The sequence below is a fragment of the Hibiscus syriacus genome, unplaced genomic scaffold, assembly GCF_006381635.1.
Source record: "Hibiscus syriacus cultivar Baekdansim isolate YM2019G1 unplaced genomic scaffold, ASM638163v2 tig00110597_pilon, whole genome shotgun sequence".
Lineage (NCBI taxonomy): Eukaryota > Viridiplantae > Streptophyta > Magnoliopsida > Malvales > Malvaceae > Hibiscus > Hibiscus syriacus.
Window position 1 is genome coordinate 6493126 of NW_024062795.1, and position 11279 is coordinate 6504404.

General features: G+C 38.3%; 1 protein-coding gene and 1 long non-coding RNA gene across 2 annotated transcripts; both read right to left on the minus strand.

The window, feature by feature from the left end:
• Positions 1 to 2794: 2794 nt before the first annotated feature.
• On the minus strand, positions 2795 to 4111 carry LOC120134498 (GDSL esterase/lipase At3g48460-like). The gene is made up of 2 exons (XM_039150925.1): positions 3628 to 4111; positions 2795 to 3546 (listed from the first exon to the last, which is right to left on the minus strand). Exons 1-2 carry the CDS (start codon positions 4075 to 4077, stop codon positions 3028 to 3030), a joined length of 969 nt encoding a protein of 322 aa, XP_039006856.1. The 5' UTR covers positions 4078 to 4111; the 3' UTR covers positions 2795 to 3027.
• Positions 4112 to 5814: 1703 nt separating this feature from the next.
• LOC120134363 lies at positions 5815 to 11274 on the minus strand. Its single transcript, XR_005517162.1, has 3 exons — positions 11179 to 11274; positions 10999 to 11040; positions 5815 to 5825 (listed from the first exon to the last, which is right to left on the minus strand). It is a non-coding gene; the product is annotated as an uncharacterized LOC120134363 (long non-coding RNA).
• Between the last annotated feature and the right edge of the window lie 5 nt (positions 11275 to 11279).

Here is an 11279-nt window from a genome sequence, read left to right on the forward strand (position 1 = left end):
GTTTTTGATATCGTTTTGGTTACTTGTAGTTAAAAAATTAATAGTGATGATGACGTGTTACTCTAAAGTAATGTCACATTATTATTGAAAAAGAAATTAAAATTTATTATATCAACAATTTTTTTTAACGGTAAGTGATTAAAATGATTTACCCTAACATTTTCTATCCCGAGTTTGCTTCCCAATCACATTGTTCTTTGTTCACCGTTGGGACAAGTGTTTTTGCGATATGGTTGCATTTGGTTTAGTCTCATCCATCTCTTCAACTCGTTTTACAACTCAAATATTAATAAAAATCAGAAGGGGTTAAGGTTCTTAATACAAATATAAAAACAGGTGATGATTGTTTTTAACTGGGGATGAAGAACCTGTTAAAGAAATTAAAATATCCAAATAAACTCTAAACATTATTTCGAATGGTGTTAGAATCAAGAGTTGGATACTAATCGATACTTCGAATGGTGTTAGAATCAAGAGTTGGACAAGTAAATTTTCTGGCACTGCATCAAACATGCATTTTGTGGTTATCACAATGAAGAATGTTAATTGCCCCATCTTAACTGACCAGAAGTATTGTCCATGAAATAAATGCAACATGAATGTACGTGGATACTTATGCACACCCTAATACAATGAAAAGAGTTGATCAATCATCTAATTACTATTTTGATCATGCAGGCAGAATCAAAAGTTACACTAAACAACATTAACTTCAAGAACATTCGTGGCGCGACTAAACTTTCAGAAGCTGTCAAACTTGTTTACAGTGATACTTTACCTTGTGAAAATGTAGAACTCGTCGAGATTGATGTTATGTATAGTGAACCAGAAAGATATGTAGTATCCGACTATAAAAATGTCAAACAAAAAATTATTGGTTTATTAAAAATTATAATCGTTAATAATTAGTCCTTCATTAAAATTTAGTTTTAATTATAATAAAAATATAATTAAATCATTTTTTATTAAAAATTATAATTAATTTAAAATTTTATTTGTTTATGATTCAAACGCTTAATTCATATAAGTTTACAGATTCATCAGCAACAGTAACATCAAGAACCAATTGCCCAACCTGAGTTTGCTTTCACATCTTCATGGACACCATTCGGCCTCATGTCTTCTTGATTGGACCAGAAGGATGAATATTGCAATTGGCTCCGCTGAAGGAATTGGACCCCATTTTCTTTTCTATTCTAACTTGTTCTAAGGAGAATGCTAACCCAACCTCTTTCACTTGATCACTTCAGTTATATTCAACCTCACACATTATCCATAGAGACATCAAATCTAGTAAATAATGAATTGTTCAAGAACTCGGCTGCTGTTTGTGATGCTTGGTTTATGAATTAGAAAATCGTTTTCTTATAATGTGTAATCTAGAAGAGTTAATCTCATTGACATATAATGTCCATCTCACCAAAATTATGAAGCTCATAAACCAATATCATGAAGTAAAGGTTTTCCATGCGATGAAAACGGTTTCTCGACGATAAACAATGGTCGCCGGATGTTGATTTTTGATATTGTTGTTGATGATGAATCTACAAAGTTACATAAATTAAGTGTTTGAATCTTGCACAAATAAAATTCTAAATTAATTATAATTTTTAATAAAAATCATGATTCAATTATATTCTTATTAGAATTAAAACTAAATTTTAATAAAGGATTAATTGTCGATATATCATTAGAATTTTTAATATTTATTTAATAAAGATAATTTAATTAATGGTATATATCAGTGTGTCATATTTACTTAATATGACATACCGAATCTGGACACTTTGATTCCTTTTTCACCATCTCCGTAATGAGTTTTTTCTTTACTTGCTCTTGTATCTGTTTACTTTATAATCTTTGGTATGGTAAATTGTCAGCCTAACAAGGCTTATACCAGCTAAAATCTATGTGAGTACTTGCTGGACTTGTTGGTATTTTGATGCTTGTTTAGCTGATAGGAACTGAATTTGATTTCGGCTATTTAGTGCTATATTAATGCTGCATGTTTATGACAAGGTTTCACTTCAAAAACAAATAGAAGTTGGGGGATTTGGCCTTTAATCTTTAGTCTAACATTAGGCTATGTGTGCTGCTTGGATGTTGATTTTGAATGTCATTTAGATGTCTCCACTTTCATTCTTCTATGCGCCTGTGTTGTTGTGGTTATACGGCCGCCGCAACTTCGGATGCCGAGAGCAGTGCACATCTTCAAATGAAATTATGAAATTGGTGTACAACCATTTGGCCCTTCTTTCTGTTTTTGCTACAATGGATGGATAGTACGCAGATGAGAGATCAAAGATATCTACACATGGAAGGAAGACAACAATTAGGGAATTTTTATGGCATGCATATGATTATTTGTGTGTGTTTTCATGCTTTAATGAACTTATAATTTGCTGCTTTTGTGATTCGTTTGCCTTATCAATGTACCGTTGTCTAATTGATCGCATTGTAGGTGTTATATTGCCATCTATTCAAATGCTTCATGGTTGCTTGAGGGAGTTGGATGACGATAAGGAAAGGCGTTTTATAATAGAGAGTTTCGGTAAGAGAGGATTCGAGCATATTGACTTGGAGAGGGAAGATGAATGTGGGATTTGCTTGGAGCCTTGCGCCAAAATGGTCTTACCAAGTTGTTTTCATGCAGTGTGCATCAAATGCTACCGGAACCTGTAATCGGAAACCACTACCTCTTGCATTTCCATGCTTTCAAGTTTCTGTTCGTGGTTATTATTCCATATTACAGGAACATGAAATCAGATTCCTGTCCTTGTTTTAGTTTCAATGATATTAGATATTTGGAGAAATGAAAAGTCCGAGTAACACAAATTGAAGTCTATGGAGATCGAAAATAGAATAAGAAAGGGCGACAAAAGCCGCCACCATATCATCTAATAAAGTGCAGAATGATACATATTTATTACATCTTGAAGTCTATGGTGCATCACTCTTGCTCTACCAATGTGAAGAAGGGATGTATGTGGACTATTTTATTGACAAAATGTATATACAAGAATGAGCCTATGGATGAGAGGATTGAAGTAAGGTACATTCCTTGTTGACGAGTTCGGAGAAAGGTGGTTTGCAAAAGCCATCATGGAGGAAGAGAAGAGATATTTGTTTATGCATTGCTTCTGTAAGATGAAGTCCATCCCAATGGATGTAACTATCAGGGTTGCTGCAAGTGTTGGTGCCAGGCATACCGCATAGAATGTCCAAGTTAAAGTTGAGTCCACCCCCGACGCCACAGCATGTGTCGACTCCATCTGAAAAACCAAACCTAGAGAGGTTTCCCATGATTGTCTTGAATGCGTTGTAATAGTCGGCATATGCGATTATAGATTCAGAATGTATTTTTTGGAATTCGTCCAATGTCTTCTGTAAAAGATCATTGTGAGCCATTGCTGCTTTATTGATAACCTCGGAACACCCCATTTCGTCCTTGGCAAAATGGGGAGCTAATAACTTGGCTAATGGCCAACACCCCACCGGTGGTAGTCCTTGAACCACGATGAACTTTGCACCACTATCCAACACCGTCTGCAACAAAAACAAAGTTTCAAGTTCATATTTCAGCATATTTGATGCTAAACCTGATAATATCAGACAAGATATAAGTACCGTGAGGATTTTGAAAATTTGATCAAGAGTTATATCGGTGAGCCACCGCAAGGAAACAGAAGACCCGATAACACGGGCAAAGTCATCTGCACCCATTTGTCCAATCCAAATGAGGTTGTTTCCCATTTGCGCCTTGCATTGTTCTGTGATTTTCCCATTGCAGGCTTTTTCTGTGAAGAACTGGTTGAACCATTCTATTTGTGTTTGGAAACCTAATGGAGTGCCTTGCCACACAAAGTTATTGGAGACCTTGTGAGCACTAAAAAAATCACTCGAAAGAGAAGTCGAACCCCCAACTGCGAAATTCACTCCATAATTTTCTTTGATATCAGGGTTCTTGGAAGCAACTTCAAATGGTGGCAACACAGATATGTTAAGAGAATCACAAAGAAAATCAATAACCAAGCAACCATTACTTGATCTACCATTAAACTCAAGGTTTGAGTGCATGGTTTGATCAAATTATGATAAAAATTCACTCACAAAGCTTTTCATAATGCCTAATGATTGGGCATTTCCGGTGTCGGTGTACGAGTCTCCAAAAGCAAAAACCTTGGAAAAACTATGACTAAATTGGCTTTTGTCAAAATCCATAGAAATATCAGAACCTGCGGAAGAGCCAGAGTTTGTAGAACCTTGAGCATCGTAAGAATTAGTGCCTATGGATCCGGTGTATGCCGCAGAGTGGCTAGCTGTTGCAGAAGAACCGCTGTGTGTAGGTGTCGCAGAAGAAAAACCAGTTTGTGCCGCAGAGTGACCAGATGTCACAAAAGAACCGCTTTGTGTCGCAGAGTGATTAGATTTTGCAGAAGAACCAGTGTGTGCCGAAGAGCCTGAACTTGTCTCACCAGAATTTGTATAAATATCACCCTTAGAAGAATCAACACCTGTGGAAGGACTCATAGTAGAACTAGAAGACGTAGAAGAACCAGTTCCTATGGAAGAACTGGAATCATCGGAATGTGATAAAGCCTGTGAATCTCCAAAATTGTTGGAACCTGAACCTGTGGAAGTGCTTGAATTACCGGAACTTGAACCTGTGGATGAGCTTTAACCACTAGAACCTGATGTACAATTCAAATTATTAGAATCCTTAGAATGTTTACAACATGATAACAATTATGAACTTGTGTATGTACCAGAGTTTGTGGCAGAGTTAAAAACACCAGAACCATTGAAGGAACCAAAATGGTTAAAAGAACCGGAGTGTGAAGATGAACTAGAATGGGACAATGACCCAGAAGTTGAACCAGAATGTGAGGATGAGACTGAACCCTTAGAATTGCTAGAACCTGATGAAGAGCCGAAACCTGCAGAGGAACCGGATGAGGAACCAGAACTTGACAAGGAACTAGAAGCTTCTGTAGATTTTAAAGTCTTAGAAGAGCTTTCTCCATTCGAATTACTAGAATCTAATGAGGAACCATGCTTTGTAGACGAATCAGAGGAACCAGAACTTGATTCTGACTTAGAAGAGTCAAAACCTTTAGAATCGTTAGAACCTGATGAATAATCAGAACTTGAAGCTCCAAAACCTGATAACGAATCTGAAGTTGTAGCAGAACTAGAATCCTTAGACTTGTTAGAATATATAGAAGAGTCGGAACCTTTAGAAGAACCAGAATGTGAAAATGAACTAGAATGTGAGGTTGATCCAGAAGCAGAACCGGAATGTGTGGTTGATCCGGAAATAGAACCGGAATGTGTGGTTGATCTAGAAACAGAACCGGAATGTGAAGATGAACCAGAACCCTTAGAATCATACGAACATGATGAAGAATGAGAATTCATAGCAGAACCAGTATCCTTAGACTTGTTCGAATCTGCAGAAGAAATAGATCCTTTAGAACAAGCGGAATGTGAAAATGAATTGGAATGTGAGGATGATCCAGAAACTTCACTTGAATGTGAGAAATATGAAGAACTATGACCCGTAGCAACACTGTGACTTGTAGAACCGGAATGTGAAGACAAGCCAGAATCCTTAGAACTGCTAGAACCTGATGAAGAACCAGATCTTGAAGATGAACTTGAAGCCCCAAAACCTGATGACGAGTGAGAAGTTATAGCAGAACCAGAATCCTTAGACTTGCTCAAATCTCCGGAAGAGCCAGAACCTTTAGAAGCTGAATGTGAAAATGAACTTAAATGTGAGGATGATCCAGAAGCTGCTCTTGAATGTAAGAAAGATGAAGATCCTGTTGAAAGTAAAGTAAAAAATGGGGGGCTGGATGGAAGTCAACAATAGCAGGCAAATTTTCAGTGGGCAGTAATTTATTCGGTACATGTGGTGCATTAATGCATCGAAAAATTGGTTAAAAAAAGTATGGGATAATTACACTTTAGTTATTGTAATTTAGGATGTTTTCAAAGATTAGTCCCTAAGCTTCAACTATAAATACTCTAGTCTATTTAGCTTCAAAATCATCCCAAAATCTTCCAGTTCTCTCTCAAGTGTGTTTTGTAAACACCTGTAATTGTTTCTTTTGTAAAAGATCTGCAGCAGTCCGGAGACGTAAGCACAATTGGCTGAACTCCGTTATCAATTTTTCGGGTATTATTTTTCGCTTTTATTTTGTATTCTCACTAATCTGGCTATAGGGAAATTAGTTGTTACTCATTTATTTTCCAACAACTGGTAATCAGAGCTTTTGGGTTGTGAATTTTGTCAATTTTTTGCGAGGTTACTATTTATTACTATTCAAGTAAATAGTAAATTTCATGAATAGTGAAATTTTTTCGGCGATACGAATTTATCGACAGAGGTGTTATAATACACGGTGGTTCGCACAAATTGTCAGAAACGATCCGAAGAAGCCAGATTCGAGTGGGAGCGATAGCTGCAGACGAAGGGAATGTGAAAATTGAAAAGTTCGATGGTGCAGACTTTGACTTTTGGAAGATGCAGATCGAAGATTTTCTGTACCATAAATATATATATCAACCCCTCTCAGGAAAACAACCAGAGGGCATGAAGAATGAAGACTGGGCTCTTCTCGACCGACAAGCCCTCGGAGTTATCCGACTGACGTTGTCCCGAAATGTTGCTTTCAACATAGCAAAGGAAAAGACCACAGCGGATCTTATGGCGGTTCTCTCCAGTATGTATGAGAAGCCATCGGCCTCAAACAAAGTTCATTTGATGAGGCGATTATTCAATTTGCGGATGACGGAAGGGGCATCATTAGCTCAACACCTGAATGAACTCAACACAATCACAACCCAGTTGAGTTCCGTGGAAATTAAATTCGATGATGAAGTTCGAGCTTTAATTCTCTTATCATCTATACCAGACAGTTGGAATACTACTGTTACAGCAGTTAGCAGCTCGTCGGGAAATAGTAAATTGAAATTTGACGATGTTTGGGATCTGGTACTGAGCGAAGAAATTCGACGGAGAGAATCGGGTGAAGCATCAACCTCCTCAGCCTTGCACACGGAGTCCAGAGGGAGAACTTCATAAAGAAATTCAAATCGTGGCAGATCGAAATCCAGACGGGGAAAATCAAGAACGGGAAAGAAAGATTTTACCTGTTATAATTGTGGCAAGAAGGGTCACTTTAAAAGGGATTGTCGAGCACTGAAGAAAGATACCGGCGTACAGGAATATGCAAACATGACAGAGGAGACAGGTGATGCCATGATTCTAAGCGTCAACAGTCCGATTGAATCCTGGATCTTGGATTCAAGGGCATCTTTCCACTCCACCCCATGCCGAGAAATCATGGAGAACTATGTTAGTGGTGATTTTGGGAAGGTTCATCGAGCCGATGATGAAACCTTGAAGATCGTCGAAAAAGGAGACATCCGATTAAAGTTGTCAAACCAGACCACCTGGACGCTGAAAGGAGTGAGACATATTCTTTGCCTCAAAAGAAATTTGATTTCTATAGGACAGCTTGATGGTGAAGGATTTAGCACAACTTTTTCAGGCTGTGAATGAAAGATTACTAAAGGAGCACTCGTCATTACTCGTGGTAAGAAAACTGGTACTCTCTATATAACCTCAAATTTAGAGAATATCATTGCAGTAGCAAATGCTGATGGAAAATCAAACATATGGCACCAAAGGCTTGGCCATATGAGCGAGAAAGGGATGAAGACACTTTTGTCAAAGGGGAAGTTATCGGATCTAAAGAATGTAGATGTCGGACTATGCGAGGATTGCATCTTTGGCAAACAAAAGAAAGTCAGCTTTGCAAAGATTGGTAAGACACCCAAGGCTGAAAAGTTAGAGTTGGTTCATACTGATGTATGGGGACCATCTCCAGTTCCATCTCTTGCAGGCTCATTATATTATGTCACCTTCATCGATGATTCTACAAGGAAGGTGTGGGTTTATTTTCTGAAGAAGAAATCAGAAGTCTTTGATACCTTTAGAAAATGGAAGGCCATGGTGGAAAATGAGACTGGTCTGAAAGTTAAGAGGTTGAGGTCTGACAATGGAGGAGAGTACAAAAATAGGAGATTCAGAGATTTCTGCGCAAACAATGGGATCAAGATGGAGGCAACAGTTCCCATGACACTACAGCAGAATGGAGTAGCAGAGCGCATGAACAGAACTCTGAATGAACGTGCCAGAAGAATGAAGATACATGTCGAATTGCCCAAATTTTTATGGGCTGAAGCTATCAACACTGCAGCTTACCTGATCAACTGTGGGCCCTCAATTCCTTTAGATGGCAGAATACCATAGAAAGTTTGGAGCAAGAAAGAAATAAACCTTTCACACTTAAGAGTGTTTGGTTGTATTTCTTATGTACACATAGACTCGGCTGAAAGAAGTAAATTTGATGCTAAGTCCAACAAATATGCCTTTGTTGGTTACGGCTGTGATGAGTTCGGTTAGCGGTTTTGGGACTATGAAAATCGAAAGATCATCAGAAGCAGAGATGTCATTTTCAATGAGAATGTGATGTACAAAGACATGTCAACTGTAGAATCAAGCAGCTTCAATACCAAAGCTGAAACAAAGAAATTTGCTGAGTTCGAGGAGATTTCTGAAAATGATGTTCAGATCAGTCCTGAAGCAGTTCAAGAAGAACCAGGCACACCGGAACTAAGACGCTCCTCCAGAATTCCTAAACCAACCCAACGGTATTCTCTTTCTTTGCACTACTTGTTACTGACTGACAATGGTGAACCAGAGTGCTATGATGAAGCAATGCAAGTGGAGGATTCAGTCAAGTGGGAGTCTTCCATGAAAGATGAGATGGTCTCACTTATGTCAAATCAGATGTGGGAATTAGCTGAATTACCACCAGGCAAGAAAGCGCTTCACAACAAGTGGATTTACATGATCAAAGAAGAGCACGATGGGAGCAAACGTTACAAAGCGAGATTGGTTGTCAAAGGTTTTCAGCAAAAGGAAGGTATTGACTACAATGAAATTTTCTCTCCAGTTGTGAAACTGTCTACTATCAGACTGGTGTTGAAAATTGTAGCTGCAGAAAATCTACATCTTGAGCAGTTAGATGTAAAGACAGCTTTCCTTCATGGTGATTTGGATGAAGAAATCTATATGAGGCAGCCAGAAGGCTTCATAGAGGCATGAAACAAAAACCTGGTATGCAAGTTGAAGAAGAGCTTGTATGGTTTAAAACAAGCTCCTAGACAGTGGTACAAGAAGTTCGATAGCTTCATGAGTAGCAGTGGTGTTACCAGATGCCAAGCAGATCATTGTTGCTACATCAAGAGGTTCGACAACAACTTCATTATTTTATTGTTGTATGTTGATGACATGCTCGTTGCAGGCTCAGACATGCAAGAGATTATAAACTTGAAGCAAAAATTATCGAAGCAGTTTGCAATGAAAGATCTGGGCGCTGCAAAGCAGATTCTTGGGACGAGGATCAATAGAGACTCAAAATCGGGGACTTTGATGTTATCACAGGCTGAGTACATTAACAAAATACTCTCCAGGTTCAACATGCAAGATGCTAAACCAGTAAGTACACCTTTAGGTGTTCATTTTAGACTCTCCAAAGAACAGTCACCAAAGACGGAGGAAGAACGTGCACACATGGTGAAGGTGCCGTATGCCTCAGCAATTGGAAGTCTGATGTATGCCATGGTTTGTACCAGACCAGATATTGCTCATGCAGTGGGAGCTGTTAGCATGTACATGAATAATCCTGGCAAGGTACACTGGGAAGCTGTCAACTGGATCCTCAGATATCTGCGGGGTACTACAAATAAAGCACTTTATTTCAAAGGTGGAGATACGATACTGACAGACTATGTAGATGCTGACTTAGCCGAAAATGTTGACATCAGAAAGAGCACTACAGGGTATGTTTATACTCTAGAAGGTACTACAGTGAGTTGGGTTTCTCAACTACAGAAGATAGTTGCTCTCTCCACAACTGAAGTAGAATATGTCGCTGTTATGGAAGCCAGCAAGGAGATGGTTTGGCTCCAAAGTTTCTTGGAAGAGTTAGGCAAGAAACAAGAGAACAATGTCTTGTACTGCGATAGTCAAAGTGCTATACATCTAGCAAAGAATCCGTCTTTTCATTCCAGAACAAAGCACATACAATTGAGATATCATTTTATCCGGTCTCTTCTGGAAGATTGGATTTTGAAACTTGAAAAGATCAGTGGAGCTCAAAATCCGACAGACATGTTGACAAAGACAGTGACCACAGATAAACTGAAGTTGTGTTCAACTTCAGTTGGAATGCTAGAATAACAAGACTAGAAATGCTGCTGCATTGATCGATGTGTGAAGAAAGATTAAAATCAGTCTTCAAGTGAGAGATTGTTGAAAGTAAAGTCAAAAATTGGGGGCTGGATGGAAGTCAACAATTGCAGGCAAATTTTCGGTGGGATTTGTAGAAATTTATTCGGTGCATGTGGTGCATTAATGCACCGAAAAAATTGGTTAAAAAATGAGCATGAGATGTTGACTTTTATTATGAGATAATTACACTTTAGTCATTGCAATTTAGGGCATTTTCAAAGATTAGGCCCTAAGCTTCAACTATAAATATACCCTAGCCCATTTAGCTTCAAAATCATCCCAAAATCTTTCAGTTCTCTCTCAAGTGTGTTTTGTAAACACCTGTAATTTTTTTTCTTTAGTAAAAGATCTACAGCAGTCCGGAGACGTAAGCACAATTGGCTGAACTCCGTTATCAATTTTTCGGGTATTATTTTTCCGCTTTTATTTTGTATTCTCACTAATCTGGCTATAGGGAAATTACTTGTTACTTGTTTATTTCCCAACAGATCCATGACTTGTAGCAACACTATGACTTGTAGAACCGGAAAGTGAAGACAAGCCAGAACCCTTAGAATTACTAGAATCTGATGATGAACTAGAACTTGAAGCCCCAGAACCTGATGAAGAGTGAGAAGTCATAGCAGAACCACAATCCTTAGACTTGTTGGAATCTGGGGAAGAGCCAGAACCTTTAGAAAAAGCGGAATGTGAAAATGAACCGGAATGCGAGGATGATCCTGAAGCTGAACTTGAATGTGATAAAAATGAAGAGCCATGACTCGTAGCAACATTATGACTTGAACCAGATTGTGAAGATGAGCCAGAACCTTTAGAAGAAGCGGAATGTGAAAATGAACCGGAATGCGAGGATGATCCTGATGCTGAACTTGAATGTGAGAAAAATGAAGAGCCATGACTCGTAGTAACA

Coding starts and splice junctions, on each gene's coding strand:
- LOC120134498 (XM_039150925.1), bottom strand. CDS start 4,077: ATGCACTCAAACCTTGAGTTTAATGGTAGATCAAGTAATGGTTGCTTG. Junction 3,547..3,627: donor AAATTTTCAAAATCCTCACG/GTACTTATATCT, acceptor TTTTTGTTGCAG/ACGGTGTTGGATAGTGGTGC.